Source organism: Netta rufina (genome assembly GCF_964035555.1).
Source record: "Netta rufina genome assembly, chromosome: 11".
Lineage (NCBI taxonomy): Eukaryota > Metazoa > Chordata > Aves > Anseriformes > Anatidae > Netta > Netta rufina.
This window is the reverse complement of record NC_140134.1, coordinates 8,774,621-8,790,990: the sequence shown is the minus strand read 5'-3', so window position 1 is coordinate 8,790,990 and position 16,370 is coordinate 8,774,621. Positions and strand designations below refer to the sequence as shown.

At 40.0% G+C, this 16,370-nt stretch overlaps 1 protein-coding gene across 5 annotated transcripts; it reads left to right on the top strand.

Moving 5' to 3' along the window:
* Positions 1-8,295: 8,295 nt before the first annotated feature.
* SKIC8 (SKI8 subunit of superkiller complex) lies at positions 8,296-16,280 on the top strand. Of its 5 annotated transcripts, none has more exons than XM_084293215.1 (11): positions 8,296-8,393; positions 8,579-8,679; positions 8,787-8,814; positions 9,517-9,622; positions 10,484-10,656; positions 11,755-11,903; positions 12,104-12,197; positions 12,998-13,091; positions 13,768-13,860; positions 14,471-14,549; positions 15,906-16,280. In XM_084293215.1, the coding sequence occupies exons 2-11, from the start codon at positions 8,668-8,670 to the stop codon at positions 15,993-15,995; spliced, it is 918 nt and encodes a 305-aa protein (XP_084149341.1). In that variant the 5' UTR covers positions 8,296-8,393; positions 8,579-8,667; the 3' UTR covers positions 15,996-16,280. The 5 variants fall into 5 exon arrangements, with proteins under 5 accessions (XP_084149341.1, XP_084149344.1, XP_084149343.1 ...); XM_084293218.1 differs by having other exon boundaries at positions 8,297-8,373; positions 8,636-8,679; XM_084293217.1 differs by having other exon boundaries at positions 8,298-8,353; positions 8,636-8,679.
* Positions 16,281-16,370: the final 90 nt, after the last annotated feature.

The window sequence follows — 16,370 nt, the reverse complement described above, 5'->3', positions numbered from 1 at the left end:
AGCAAAGGAGATTGCCTTGACTCAGCAAGATGAGATTTTCTTTAAGGAGCTAGACAATGTGAAATCCTCACAGACAGACTCACTCTGCACAACAAGTGGATTTTGTCCACTTGCTTTTGGAGGAAATCCAGCTCTCAAATTCAAGATATTGTTCACTGAAGACAATCAAAAAAACTTCTGTTGCATTCAGTCTTTCTAAGGCAACACTGCCCACTGAAACGCATGACTTACAGTCTGCATCCCTTCAAATCAGTGCTTCATCAGCAGTTGCTATAACGTATTTCTACTAACACATCTGATAATCCCAGGAACTTCCCATCCCTGGAAAAGAAGCTGTTCTTGCTGTGATTTGCACAGGAGGAGAGGTGAATGCACGTGGAACAACTGTCCATGGCTGACAATGCCACTCACAGGGTCAGAATGAAGGTGTCTAGATTCTAGCTTTCCAGGACTTAAAGGTTCAAAGAAAGTCAGTCTGCAGCTCACATTACTAAGTCATTTTTAGCTTTTGTGCATTATCCTCCCAGCAAAGACTTTCTCCTGGACATTACTCAGTTCCTCAGAAGCTGCAACCTGGCACAAGAGGCAGTATATGGAAACGAGAGATGACTGGTCCTTGGTTCTTACACTGGAAATCTGTCATTTGTTTTTTCTTCACATTGTAAATTATTCCAATTCTAAACATGTGCTGGAAAAGCTGCTTTTCAAAATCTAAAACTGCTGCAGAGGATCGTGTGCCAATATTTAGACCACCCAGCTGTGAACCTGAGTTTCTCATTCTCTTTTCTGCTGCTTGATAGAGCACCTTTTATACGGGAAAGTGACACTTTAGAGGGCCCCCAGACCCTTATGCATTTTGTCAAAATGCATGGAGACTCTTCTGGGAGGAACCCCAATTCAGGGACTGAAGAATATAGTCTTGGTAAAATATCAGTATAAAATACCTCCTTAAAATTGATTCTGCAGGATCTGGGCAACAACCTTCACAGAACAGATGGGAAAGGACTTTTACTACATTTAACTCCTGTTATTAAGGCTCAGAACCAGCAAAATACTTAAACATCATGCTTCAAAATACTTTTACTTCAATGCTAACATGCTTGGCGTACGCTTAAATGCTCTGCTGGATCAACACCTTGTATGTACTGGTTCCAGCCATGCAAAAGAGAAAAACAAAACCCTCTGCTTTTTGTGCATTCGCATAAAATTCCTGTTTATAGTTGTAGTCCAGGCAGGACCACTGCTGTCCCTTCTCTTATTCTATACTGAGCTACCGGGTCGAAACCGTGGTTCTCTGCTTTCTAAGACTGTGCTGCTGCAGGCAGGAACTGGACCTGTATTTGCCTGTTTGCACTAGACTGGTGAATGCTGCACTGCTCAACACTCTACACATTTTTACCACCACTGTTCTTAGGGGGAAAATTTCCACAATACAGCTTTTACCATGAAACTACCGGTGACAGAGTTGCACCAATCTCATATTCTATTACTCGTTTCTTTCCAGTTATACCGAGTGAGGGCACTCAAATTTGACCTATCCCAGTCATTCCTCTGGTGGCTGTTGCACTTTAAACTGTAAGCTGCTAATCACTGCCAGCAACAACACATGAACTATGAGTAGTAAACGAGAGCTGCTGACTGCACTGCACTAAACTTGAGGGTGTATAGCAAGGGCCTAAAAGATCTCTCTTCATACCTGACTCCACATGTTTTGGGGTCAGTGGGTAAATGTTTCCCTGCAGGGTCAGCTGTGGCTGAGGTGTCATTACAGAAATGTTGTGCGTGACCTCCCTCCAGAAGGAAGCATGAAGAGCTTCAGCTAGCTCAGTCACAAATCCAGGCACAGCTCAGTGCAGCTGCATAAGCTGGTGGCTCCCTCTTGCAGATAAAGACAGAAGGCTCAGACTCCTGAGCAGCGCACTCTTCACTAACACTTGTCAAACCTCATGCAGCGAGCACGTTTAGGGGCTCCTCATGCTTAGCACTGCCAAGTCCACTCTTGAGATAGCAGGTTCAATGGGACCAACACACCACAAGGGGAATTGCAGTTAGTATTTTCAACAGACCCATCCCTGCAAGAAAGCCTTTCCTCAGCTGTTTCCCTCCACAGTTCTGGAAACTTGCAAGTCCAGCTTGGGAGGAGCACTTGCATTTTAGATGGCATTTTGAAACCACCAAACTTCAAGAATCTCTTACTAGGAGCTCAGGGCTCTGGCTACCACCTCGTAAATTAACTCAAATGTTGCAGTTCTTGAAGAACAGGATTTCCTGTTGGGGAAAACTCATAGTACTGAAGCTTGCCTTGGGATCAGTGTCCAAACTCCAGTACGATGTTCTGTGCTGTTGGCAATGATCCTCCAGTCACAGAGACTGATCTGATGATCACTGAAATAAAAAGGAGTTTTCTCTCTGTTATTTCTTTTGCTCTGTGTCTGTCCTAGAAAGCTTGGGACCTAGATGATGTTCATCTCACAGACAAAATCTCTGATTTTGTCATGCCACACTTCTGCTTCTCTTGCTAACACATCCCTAAACAGAGGTGGCCCACAACAAGCAATCATCTCATTAGAAATCTGGATTTTTTTTCATTATATGACACTCTCATTGATGGTATAGTGTCAAAAGTCATCACGATGAGAACTCACAATAGCAGGGGAAAGCGTACAGCACGTGATCTGGACCTCATAAGATCTCTGAGACAAGAAAACATTCTTTTGCTGTGCGGGAATAGTATGTGGAATCACCGCTGTAAAATGGGCTTCTGCGGCCTGGAAATGACTCAAAGGTTTGCCAAATTTATAGAGTTTGGTTCAAGCATCTCATCTGAAAGTAGCTGAATGTAATGTTTGATGATGTGCCATGCTTAGTCCTCCTCCCACTGACTTCCACAGGAGCCAGAGCATGCAGAGCACTGGCATTTATCCTCCAGCGTGGCTCCTCTGTGTAAGATTAATACTGTCAATTTGATTCACAAGGGCTTGTGAGCCAGACTAGCAAACCAAAAAAGAATAAGCCCCCCTCTTAAGGAGACAAGGACACGAAAGAGGTTGCCCAGCAAAGTCATCAAAGCAAACAGCATGAATGGGACAGTGTTGATGAAGACAGAAGTGGCATTGAAGGCTGCAGTAACAAAGTGGGGCAGTGACATGAAGATAAGTGGTAAAGTAATTGGCTGGTTGAGCCAAGTGTGAGTCCATGTAGCCTGCCTGCCAGCAAACCATGCAAACGGATACTAGGCATTGAAGATCCGAGTGTCCATGTATGTAAATACATTCTAGGGTAGTGACACAAAAATACATAGGAACAAACTCTAAGTACAACTTCTGAAAATGTTCTTAAAGTCTCTTAGCTAATTATTACAAACCTACTTTCCATTTACTGCCAATGAATAAAGGGTACTAATTTGAGTTTTCTTACTAATTGTTCACAACAGCCAGAGTTGCACCCTCCGCATTTGATCCTGTAAATGTTTTTCATATCACAAAGACCCTTAAAATTACAAAGATGCCACAGTGCCAGTTTAGTTTTTGACTCTCCACTCCAACAAAAAGTAGGCTTACAGCCAATTCAAGCAGCTAACTGGATTGTCACTTTAGAAAGAGAATCCATAAGAAGTATAAAATTAATAACATTTTACAATGAAGCAAATAACACATGCAGTGACTGGAACCACTGTACCTTCTCTCCCTCTTTAGTGAACTGTAAACAGCTTAGTCAGGCAGAGAATGTCCCACAGCCAGTGGAAAAAACTTCTTCTCTCCCTCCCATCCTCCAGTTCAGCAACCCATTCAAACACTTGTCTGCAGGGATCGGGGGAAAAAAAAAAAAAAAAAAAAAGATGCTTCCCTTGTCTCCTTTGCCACCACCTATCCTAACTTCCCATGACCCAGATGCAAACAGAACTAGCATCCTGGGTACAAAAAGGTGCACAGGAGCACAGGATCCCTGATGCCTTCATACTCTTCCTCATGAGAACAGTACCTTACAGGTGGTGACTGCAGACGTTCGTTTACACTTGAGAATTAACTGGCTGCTTGGGTGCTGTTTGGCATAGGAAAGCCTACCAATACACGTGTAAGAGCATTTTCTGCTGCAGCTTCAGGAATGAATACCAAACTAAAAAGTACACAATTGGGTGTAAAATAGCAGCTTAGCTAACATGATCATTATTTACTTGCTCAGAACTAAACAGTCTATTAGTGACAACCAAAGACATTTTCCTAGAGACATTTTCCTTTGCTTTCAGTGCTTAAGGTCAGTGATTAGGTTCTCATGAGCTGCCATGTATATCTGAAGTGACAATAGCAATTTATACATAAATTTGGGTGAAACACGTGAGATACATCATAATGGAGAGAAAAGTTTTACTACGAGTTTTGATGTACTAGTTGAAACTTTGTGCTTTCTAAAAGCAAGTCCCAACCATATGCATGACATTTTAAAGTGCCTTATTCCAATCCTGACAAATGAGCACCAGATGTTTCTTTTATTATACTTGCATTTCATATACTCATTCAACATTTCAGGCTCATGTGAAGATCTAAGAAACTCTCTCTGACCCACCTCTCCCCCCATAAGAAAGAGAGCTACAAGAAAGAACAAAATCAAGAATAAAATATAGTAATTCAGCTTAAATACAGCAAATACTTGAAGGAAGAACTGAAGTCTTTTCACGAGGAGAAAGAAAAGACAGGGTGAGAATAATGTCTGGGTTCAGTTATCACCAAGCACAGACCAATTGTTAGAAAGTCTTTCACAATGAACAACACTTTTTTTTTTTTACTATTATTATTCCTTTCAAAACAGTTGTGCTCTGAAAGGTTCCTCTCAGCCTATAAATGCTATAACCTAGAGATTAAAAGGCCTGTAATTACATCTGAGCATTCTGGCTTCTCTGCAGGCAACGGTGGGGATGAGGTTGCTTCCATGGAGGAGGGAGTCTGTTTCTTTAGGATTTATTGGTTTAATTAACTGCTTTATATGCCTCTTTTCTTCCCAGAATAAACTGTTCATTCACTCCAGTCTCACTGCCCACCTCGCCCATTTGAAATCCAGGCCAAGCTGTCCTCTCACCAGTACCCTACAAAGGTGCCTTGGGGTGGAACTGCAGGGTGCCAGTCAGAGAGATTTGTTCCTGCAAGTGCTAAGTATTATTTTCATTCCTGTTTTGCTCAGTCTCTGGCAGCTTTGATTTTCTTTTCCATTTTTGTCTGTCTCAAAAACTTTTCACTGCTTGTTGACTGAATACATAGAAAGGCTTGCTTTCTTGCTAGAGAAGCAATTCAGTATTTAAATGCAATCTTAAAGCAATGTCAATGTGTAGGGATCACTTCTAAAGTGGAACTGTAGGCTGTATTAGGGTCTGATTCTCTGTGGCTCTTGCTGTTGTCTCAACTACCCTGACAGTAACATGCTACAAAGCTGGTGTGTGGATTATACATGCTTATACATTGCTTTTCAAGAAAAACATCGAAGTTCTATGTGTAACTGTCTTCCTAGAGCTTGTGAAGGGAACAAATACCTGAAACGAATGAGCAAACAGTACAAATATCATTCCAATTCGCTCCCAGGAACAGTCTCTTAGCAGTTTCCAAGGGGCACATCGGGTAATGTAAACAGAGGAATCTTTCCCCTTGCCACAACTGTTCAGAGTCCCTAAAGGGTAAAGGACTCAGAATGATTAATGTGTCATTGTGTACGCCAACCCCTTGCTACTACAAGGAGGTGGAGATTATCTTGATGCTGCTGCCCCACAACGGGCAGATGGTATAACTCTGCACGCTGACACCAAGCTCTTTGTTTCTGCAGTGCCTGCAGGTGCTACAGTTTCTGCGAGTGATCCTACCAGAACCCTAACATGGAAAATCAAACCTGAAATTGATAGATCAGCCCTGAAAGGGACCTGTCATCCAATCCAGCCCTCTGCAGGTAGTTATGTTACATAGTCCCATTCCAAAGGGACCGTGTTGCTCCATCTTGATGATCATGAGAATACATATTCATGTCATCTCTGTACACATGCCCACTTCAGCACACACCACCCATAACTGCAAATACCATTGCCACTTTCCTCAAACCCACTAGTTAAGGAATTATTTAGCATGGATGAGAGAGAAGAGCTGGCATGTCTGACAACATTTGAATACTGCAGTGTTCATCTAACTGCAGAACTGAAGTTCTAAATTAACTACCTAGCCTTTCTGCTTTATGGAGGTTCAGGTGTCTTTAAGACCTTCATAAATCAAGGCTCACTTGGCATTGGCTTTTGAGAAAGGCCAAGCAAGTGTTGAATTGTGAATGCTGATCCTGAATTATGATTGCAATAGCTAGCCACAAGGGCACTCAACCTATTATTTCTGAAACTAGCTGTTCGGCTCTCAGTTTGTCCTCTGCAACTGTGCTTTTGTCCGGGAACTGCCTTTTGCAATTTTTGTATGGCATCCCAAGGGAAAAAAAAAATATCTTAACCTAAATCACTTGTACTTGTTCACAATACCAAGGTGACCGTACTGTATTTTTAAATACATCAGGTTTTCCTTTGTAACATTGTTTAAGAAAAATGCATTTAAACACATGTACACTCATAAAGTATTATTCTGATTAGGGTTAAAATATCCATACAGATACAGAGCATGCTAGTGCTCCAGAACAAGGGCAAACATACAGAAACACACTCTTAGTAACCATTCCAAGAAGGCAGTTTATCTAGAAATCAAACATGTGGCACACTGCTTCAGATTATCCTCTTGATGCACCAAAGCAGCATCTAATCAGCTTTAACTCTTAGCAAATACAGATTTGTGTCATAAGTGTTGTAGGAAATAACCCACAGTCTCACTCTGCACTTGCAGGAGAACAATAACAACCATTTCCCGTGAAGGTCTAACGGCCTGTGTACAAGGTTAATACTGGTACATAGGAGAACTCTGCGTGATGTGAAAATTCTGGAGGGATTAGAAACACTTTGACTCTCAAAGATTACATGACAGTACCACAGAATTGCAGAACCCAGTCATGGACATTTGGACATAGGGTGAAAGTGGGATATTTTAAGCACAAATTTAAATGGAAAAATTCTTAGGAGAATCCTGGTAGGATGCATAAATACACTAATTTACCTGACTACTGAAACAATGCTTTCCAGTGTATCATTAGTAACTGAAATTCAGTGTATTAAAGCAGCTTGCCTTAAAAGCCTCTCAAAGCTCAATCTAAATAATAAGAGAACTAAGGATTCTGTAATTACTTGTAAGAGTTTTACCCAGATTTTCATTCTTGACTGCAGAACTGTGTTAAGACACATTCAGAATTCCTGTTTTGGTTGTTACTTTGCTTACTCTGACAAGCTCTATTGATCTCGGTGAGCTTTGTGTACACATAAAGACTGATTAAAAACTGTGAAAGGCCACTGATCCTTTGTCTTTAGCTTAAAGCCTCAGGGAAGCTGCTTTGTTCTCCTGAACTTTAATTCTGATTTTTTTTTTTTTTCCCAGCTCTAACTTAAGCAGAGGCAGTAAATGCAACATGAAAAAAGTCAGCTTCCAAGAAAAGTCTTATCTTTTTTGTCACCCTCTGTCACCAGCTTCCTCTCCCTCCCGTGAAATTAAAGCCGACTTCGGCACTCTGGCTGGGGAAATGGGCAGTGCTGCTCAACATTTACAGCAGCTCCAGAATCCTTGGGAGATGGCTGTTTGTGAAGTGACCCAATACCCACGGTAAGAAGTAAATTTGGAGCTCAGTCTTCCCTGACGGCTTGGCATTGCTCCTCCACACCCTTGACAAAAGCCAGCCAGTCTCACTTTTCAGTCAGCAACTTCCAGCCCTGCTGCTGCCCGAGTCCCTCACGTTTCCCACAGCTGCCCTCACGACACTAAAGTGCATTATAGTTTTTTATAGGTCACCCAAAAAACGCTGACTGCTTTAGGACAGCTACAAGCACAGTGGCTGATGCCTCAGCCCGCTGGGGTCGCTGCCTGCGTGTGACCAGCGGGAGAACCGGGGACGGCCGGGCGGCCAGCAGCCTGCTGCCCATCAGCGGCCGTGCCCGGGAAGGTGGCAGCGTCCCGGCCGCGCCGCCAGGCAGCCAGGGACGGACAGGCGCTCCCCGGGGACCTGCAGCGGCCGGAGGGGACGTGTGAAGGCGGCGGGGCCAGCCCGCGGCGCCCTCAGCCCCGCTTTACCTCAGCGGCGCTGCTCAGCTGAGGCGCGGGGAGCGGAGCCTCCATCGCCACACGGCGGCGGCAGAGAGCGCGGCGCCGCCACCGCCCCTCTCTATCGTCGCGGCGCCGAGAAGGCCTCATCACTGCGCGACGGCGGCGACAGGAATCCCGGTGGCCCGGCTCGGCCCCTCCCGGTACCTCACGGCTCGGACCGGTACCTCACGGCCCCTCACGGTACCTCAGGGCGCGTCCCGGTGCCTCGCGGCCCGTCGCGGCTCGGCCCGGTAGCTCAGGGCGTGCTGTGGCCGTGAAGGAGGAGTGGTGGCGGCAGTGGGGGTCCCGTGGGGAGGCGGGGGTGCCCCAAGGGCAGCGCTTTCTTGATGCCTGACGCCTGTGCCCACCGCGTTTTCTCCTTGCAGAGCGGTGTTTCTGAGCCTGAGTCTTATTGTTGAGCCTAATGGGTTTTCTCCTTCCAGAGCATTCCTGTTAAGATTGCTTCCATAAAGACATGACCACGCAGGTAAATGAGAGCTTAATTTTAAATTAAGTAATTGTTGGTTTGATATATGTACTATATATATATATTTAGGCTGCTTATGCATAATACTAATTATTTTTTCTTTCTAGTACGGTATTCTCTTCAAGCAAGAGCAAGGTGAGAAGACACCGATATTTATTAAATAATACTGGCTTCCTTGGGCAATGTAAAGCAGATATGTGTCTGAGATCATCTGGGTTATGTTTATATGACATGTAAATCTGAATAGCTTAAACATATCTGTGCAGTTTTTCAACAGTGACCTTGGTAAATATAGACCTTGTGTGCTTTGAAACAATAACAGCAGTGATAAGGCTCCCAGAGCACTGATAGACCTGAAGTGCAAGGGGGTCTGCTGCTAACATTAAACAGGCAATTTTAGCGTTACCAAAGCCTACGTGACTTTTTTTGGTGACTGGACTCTCATATACTGAAGTAGTCCCAGAAGTCTGTAGGTACTGTGACTAGAGTAGCATGTTCTTGCTGCAGCAGATGCAATAGACTTATGATAAAAAAACTCCATGGTTTTTGCCTGATAAACCAGCTGCATATGCTTTAAAACTTCCTTTTGTAAAAATGTCAAAATACAGCTACAATGTAGACCTTTGTCAGAGCAATCTTAAAATTGTAAAAGAACACAAAAAAGGGCAGTTTCCTGGTTTAAATTTAACTCTGTGTCATGTCAAGACATTAATTGGGCTATCTGCTCTGAATATTACATAGGTGTCCAGCCTATAACGGGAAGTAAAAATTGGTTGTTATCTTCCATCAAAAGAAACCACCTTAACTTTTAGTTTCTATGTTTATATTCTCTTTTAGCTCATGATGATGACATCTGGTCAGTTGCCTGGGGAAAGAACAAAAAGGATGGTTCTGAAATTGTGATCTCTGGTTCTTTGGATGATCTAGTGAAGGTCTGGAAGTGGTAAGTGAACTGCTCCATACTGAATGGTTAAAACCAGTTTTAACCCTGGGAAGTAGTCAGTGTGGAGTTAAAGCAACCTTAAATTTCCACAACAGGTAGCATGGCACAGCTCTTGAGCAAGCTTATCTTCATTGGTACATGCTTTTTACAGGAGTGGTAGCATTCCAATGTGCTTTAAATTGGGAAGAACACAAACCCTTCTGAAAATATACATTGAATTTTATATGTCTTCTGTGAGAGAATGGTAGAACTTGATGCATTTTGAAACCAAAGAATTAGAAATGAAGCTTTTTATGAGACAATGCATTGGGGGCATGTATACTGTGAAAGGAATAATGAGAACAAAGTAAAAGAGAAAATGTTACCTTCCTTTCTTATCAAAAAAAAAGAAATATATCTTCATAATCCTCATACAAGTGACACTGAAGTGTACTTTTGCAATGTTTTCCTCTCTCTTAGCCAGAGCAATATTAAGTCTGTGCTTCACTTTAGTTACTTCAGTAGCTTTGTGTGATATTCTAAAAATGTTAGTCATTGTTTCATGTTGTGCTGGCAGATTGGGTCTGCTGTGCAAGTAGTCATGTACTGCTGTGTGATGGAGATTTCTGTGGGACTCCTTACAAACTTAAAATGAAGTACATGCTTTTCAGAAATACGATAAATGATTTGTTTCTTTCCTTTGAGTACAGTGAGCAATTTGTGCATAGCTGTCCTCACTTTCCATGGGTACTTCTGTTTTCCTATGGTTGACCAGAATTGAGAAGTGTAGGTTAATTTGTTTATTTGTTTTATCCGAGGTTGGATTTCAGTTAAGTACCTCCAGCTATTCATAACTGGCCTTTTCTTTCCCTTTAACAAAAGGAATGGTGAAAAATTGAACCTACAGTGGACGTTAGAGGGTCACCAACTAGGTGTGGTATCTGTGGATATCAGCCACACAGGTTCCATTGCAGCATCCAGCTCCCTAGATGCCCATATTCGCCTTTGGGATTTGGAAACTGGCAAACAGATCAAGTCAATAGATGCTGGACCTGGTAAGATATCAGTGTTAATCTGTGTGTAAGAAATTTCCTAAACCTAGGTGGTAACTACTGTACATTATATAATTAGGGTATATGAGATGACTGGGACTTTTAAAATCTTTCTTGATTTGCAGAATCTTAAAATCTGAGTGATTTTTATCAGCTCAACATAAAGTAATATCAGATGGTTTTACATTTTTACACTATTTACACTTTTTTAGATATGTTTTTTTGTTAGATAAAGCAGAATGGAAACCAGCTTGCTCTTACACATATGTTAATATAAAGGTATTTTAAAAAATGATCCAAACACTTACTCAGACTGGTTTACAAAGGAAGTCTGAGTCTTGATTTCTAGTTATATGTGAATTGAACTTAAGCCATATATGTGATGCTTATTTATGCAGTACATCCAAGCCTAAGGGAACAAGTCAAAGTAGGGTAGAGCTGAAGTCTAGACTGATGTTGCATTCTCTGAGTTGGAATGCAGGGCCTAAGATTTTATTGTTACTTCACTGATCCATTGGCAGTCCCGTAATTAAAAACAATCTTGGAGTGTTTTAGGTAATTAATCATAAGAATATAGAAAAATCTGTGAATTACATTGTGCCAGATAAATATATTATGTTACTCTGAAAGGTTTTTTAATTCACTTGTAACACATGTTGACCCACGTTACATTCATATATCTGCATGATTCTTCTCCATCTTCTGTGCATTGCTAACTGCTAGTTGTTGCTTTCTTACACTGGTTCAATACCTGTCAGCATGAGGAGAAAAGAACGAATTTATACTTCACATATGCAGCCTTAAATGCTAAATTTGTTGTTGCAGTAGGGGCTACTAAACTTGAGATCTTAGTAGAAAATGTCATCTTTCACTAAACTTAAATAAATATCTCATGCTTTACTCCATTAAAAGGAAGTTCACATTAATGAGCTTGTATGCTCCTGGAGTATTTAGTAGAGTTTGGAGTATTAAGAGTAGCCAGGGATAAACGTCTAAACATACGCGTTCTGAACTGACATTGGGTAAGGACTAACAACAGTATTCAGCTAACTGAATGTTGGTTTTTTTGTTTGTTTTTGTTGTTGTTATTTTTTAATATAGTTGATGCTTGGTCTCTGGCTTTTTCACCTGATTCCCAGTACCTTGCAACAGGAAGTCATGTGGGAAAAGTAAATATTTTTGGTGCTGAAACTGGAAAAAAAGAATATTCTCTGGATACCAGAGGAAAGTTCATCCTTAGCATTGCATATGTAAGAACAACAACTGATCATCTCTTATATGAAATATGTGGTAATATGTTATAAGCCTTTTTTTTTTTCTTTCATCACTTTATTTCTATGTGATATTGTCAACCGTGCTTTGTGACAAGCCGCTAAGAGCATCGGGAGGGGAGGTACATAGCATAAATTCCTACAGTTGTTAAATGCATACTTGCTGTGTTTTATTACAGAGTCCAGATGGGAAATACTTAGCCAGTGGAGCGATAGATGGCATTATCAATATTTTTGATATTGCAACTGGAAAACTTTTGCACACGCTAGAAGGTAATGGTTTGCCTATTTGCAGTACCTAAGTTCTGGTTTCATTCAGGAAAACTGAAAGATATAATGTAAGTCAGAGTTGGATACAATAGCCACAGCATAAATGAATTTATGTTTTTTGTCCATTAGATTTTATTTATTCATTTACTTAATTTGCAAAATAAGAGGCAAACTGTAAACTCAGGCTTGTAGCATAAATCTCATCCCTATCTTAAAATATCAAGTCAGTAATGCTTAACTCATTTCTTAAATTGCAGTTGCTTCTTGTATTGTAGTGCACTACAAGTGAGACTAAGCCGAATCTATGCTGCTATACATGATTTTTCTTTTGAATATGGTATCAGATTTATAGCAAAGTATTCTTGTTTCAGAAAACAACTGAACATACTATGTTGTAAAAGATACGCATTTTTAAGGTGTGAGCTTTTACTGTTATGCAGATTCTGCCCAGTGCAAAATATAGAACCCAACAACTTCAAACATTATTAAATCATGTTAGAAAACATGACGCTTGTCATATTAGAAAGCATTGTGAGATCAGAAAACTACGTTTTCCTACATCACTTCTAATTAAGATCCTCAGCTGAAAGGAGTACTTTTGTGTTGCCTTGGACATGCTTTAACATTCAAAGCTCAGAATATTGCCAGTTTCCATTGTATGTTGTGTGAAGAAGCCAGCAGAGGCATAGAGAGGTTGCTTTCTTTTAACAGGGAATGCTGTTCTGATGTAACTCTCACTACTATTACTGTTATTAGTAAGCAGTAGAGATAAATTCTGAGCCATGCAAAACTTTGAATTTCAGGTCATGCGATGCCTATTCGTTCACTGACATTTTCTCCAGATTCTCAGTTACTTGTAACTGCTTCAGATGATGGCTACATCAAAATCTACGATGTGTGAGTTTTCATTTTGCAAGATATGCTAACAGTAAAGTAACTGTTCCAAAAAGCTGAGGATGTTAAAAAATGTAAAATTCCCTTCCGCTTTTGGACAATTCTTTATTGAATAAGTAACCTTAGCTTAAATAATAAAACATTAAGTCTTCTAGTTTTTAAGAAGTACATAGGTAGATGATAGTCTTAGTTTGAAATCAGTTTTCCTCATATTTGCCCCTGTAAGCAACAGGCTAATTGTTTTGTATATCTGTCCTGTGTGTTTGTGTTTACACATCAGAAACATCTGTACCTACCTGAAGTGACATCGTTTACTTTTTTTTCTCTTGCATTGTGTCAAAAATTGGAGGAGTTTCCTGGGAAGGAAAAGGCACTGATTCAGTCATCTTCACTCCTCTATACCTGCATTACTGTGCATTCTTTGTAGAAGTTTTCCAGGCCAAACTGTTTTGTCCACCTATCCATCTTTGTAGTGACCTTTTTAAGTATGGAAATGGAAAACCAGAACCTACTGCAACACAAGACAGCTTGGTTGAAAAAATGTCCTCCTTCCGTGATCCTTCCATTGAACTATTCGTGACTGCGCTGATTACAGTATATTCTAGTTGCTTTCTCCCTGGAATTCACAAACCAAATGTTGATCTTACAATTCTGTGTTCTAAATTTGTTCTTTCTACAGACAGCATGCAAACTTGGCTGGCACATTAAGTGGTCATGGATCCTGGGTATTAAATGTAGCATTTTGTCCTGATGATACCCATTTTGTTTCCAGGTAATGAGGATTTTAAACTCTTATGCTTATTTAAAAAAAAAAAAAAAAAAAAAAAGCTTTATAAGTGGAGATTAATCAGAAAGTAGATGTGTTCAAATTGCAGTGAAATCTGTAATGGAATAGCAAACATAACAATAAAAGACTCAAGCTAATTTGTAATGTAATAGCAGTTGTAGTCAATACTATTTCATAGTATAAGTCATCTCACTGCAGTGTAGTTCCTACAAGTGAAAAATACTTTAATGAAAAAAAGGGCAATTTGATTCTAAATATCTGAAAAGCTGCTGTTAAAAAACAAGTACAACCTAATGTAGTAGTAGTACATGTTGATTGAGTTGAACTGCCTTAACAGCTCTTAAAACAGCTTAGACAGTTGGGAGACCTGGTATATACAATAGGCATTTCTTGATCTTTGGATCAAGAATTTTCAAAGAATTTTCTGACTAAAACAGGAGTCCTCATTTTCATACTGCAGATACTGAAACAGTGATGTATCTTAAAGGTTACTAGACCTGGTAGAAGATGCAAATCTTTGTTAATTTATCCCTATCTTTTAAGCTCTGAAATAAACTAGTTAATCTATTAACTTAAATTTTGATTATTTTTCCAGTTCATCTGATAAAAGTGTAAAAGTTTGGGATGCCGGAACAAGAACCTGTGTTCACACTTTCTCTGACCACCAAGATCAGGTATGTTACAAACTTAATATTGTCTGGTCTACCATCACTTTACCTAAATCACTGTAAACAGGAAAACTTAAGTTGTGCAGTTGTGCGTGCTTGTGCTTAAAAGTGGAGTTGGACTTCAGCTTACTGTAATGAAATCTTAAAAGCTGCAATTTTTAGGCACTTAATATCAATCTAATATTCCAAGAGTGGTATAGGTTGAGCTCTTCCATGGAACCCATTTTTACAGGTCCAAACAAGGGTACTCCTGAGTGGCCAAATGGATTCTTATCAGACTGTATTTGTTATCTTCATGGTCTTATTTATCACTTACAGAGTGCGTGCAGGTGTAGGGGGAAGGAGTTATTTAAAAGGATGGTATTTTTAAAAAATATTTCAAACCATCCTTGAAACTCTATTTTTGCTGAAGAAAAGCTGTAATTGAGTAAAGAGGCTAGGAACCAGCTTACTTCTTTTTCCCCAAATGCTAGGTGTTAAGTAGAACAAGGCTGTATTTGGATGTTTAAGAGAAGACTTAAGAATGGAAATTCCTGCATATTTTATTTAGACTCTTTTTTCCACAGTACTTTTTTGCTGGTAACCCCTTTTTCAGTTATCTACATCTGTGAGGATTTTGATACCAAGCATAATTGGGTTTCTAGTGTTGTTTTAGTTGTAATTACATGGACTTGTGGAAGGCAGGGATATGTCAGCCCCCTGAAACATTTGATCCCTATAGTTTTTAGATAGAAAAGCAGCGTATGAGATTTCCCCCAAAACATGTTGATACAGCTATTTTGTAATCTTGTATTAATGTGCTGGATAGACTTCATTCTTCCTCATGTTGTTATTCTAATAAAAGGGATGAGTGAGAGTCATTTACAGGTTTATAAGTTTTTAGCTCAAGCCAGAGGACTGACCTGAATTTCTCTTGCTTTTGCACTGGTAAGTAAATGACTCTCAATTAACCCAAGGATAAACTAGGTCATTCTTTATCATACGCTGCTTCTCAGTCTGCATGAAAAGCACTTCAAAATACACTCAAAAAAAAGATGGGAGCCAAGAGTGTAAAAGGTTAAGACAGACTTATGCTACTTGGGGCAAGTACACTTTGGTATTTTTCCAAGTATCTTAAGGCTGCATAATCTGTAGTCAATGAAAGTAGAAAGCAAGAATTTACCAGGCAGCTAGAGGTCTCATCCCATTACAAGCCTTATCACTTGTTAAAGCAGGAATTGTAACTGTATTAGCTCTGAGAGGGTGTTCTTAAATAATCCTCTTTTGCTTCTTGTAGTTGGTATACATTACTTGTTGCAAAGATAAATAAATGTTTTGTCTCAGTACCTCCCCTTTATGATCTTCTCTATGTCCTATTTGCAGGTTTGGGGAGTGAAATACAATGGAAGTGGGTCCAAAATTGTATCTGTTGGAAATGACAAAGAAATCCATATCTATGATTGTCCTGTTTAAATGTCTTTAAATGTCTTTGGTTAACTTCTGTGGCAGTTCTTAAAAACACTGCAATCCTGTTTTTTTTTTTATTTTATAAAAAGCATTTTAGTAATGCTGATCTGATTTCCCACTGAAAATCAGATAATCAGATAAATTTATATGCAATCTTTATTGTTTAGCATGAAAGAAAGCTTTACTTTTTTAAAATAAAAACTATAGTTGCAAGTAACTTGTAACTAATCCTTGGAAAAATGTATTTTTGGAAATATACAGTCATGGGTGAGGTAACTGCTCAGTTAATCTACCACTGGTATCTCATCTCTTCCTGGCTTTCCTACATAAATAGACTAGAGCTAGAAATTGTTGACCAGCTTGAACAAGCTTATTTTAGGA

What these genes read in the sequence shown, in the direction of transcription:
- SKIC8 (XM_084293215.1), top strand. An exon ending in TACATCAAAATCTACGATGT is followed by an intron (nt 13,092 to 13,767) that starts GTGAGTTTTCAT and finishes TTCTTTCTACAG; the next exon opens with ACAGCATGCAAACTTGGCTG. An exon ending in GATACCCATTTTGTTTCCAG is followed by an intron (nt 13,861 to 14,470) that starts GTAATGAGGATT and finishes TTATTTTTCCAG; the next exon opens with TTCATCTGATAAAAGTGTAA.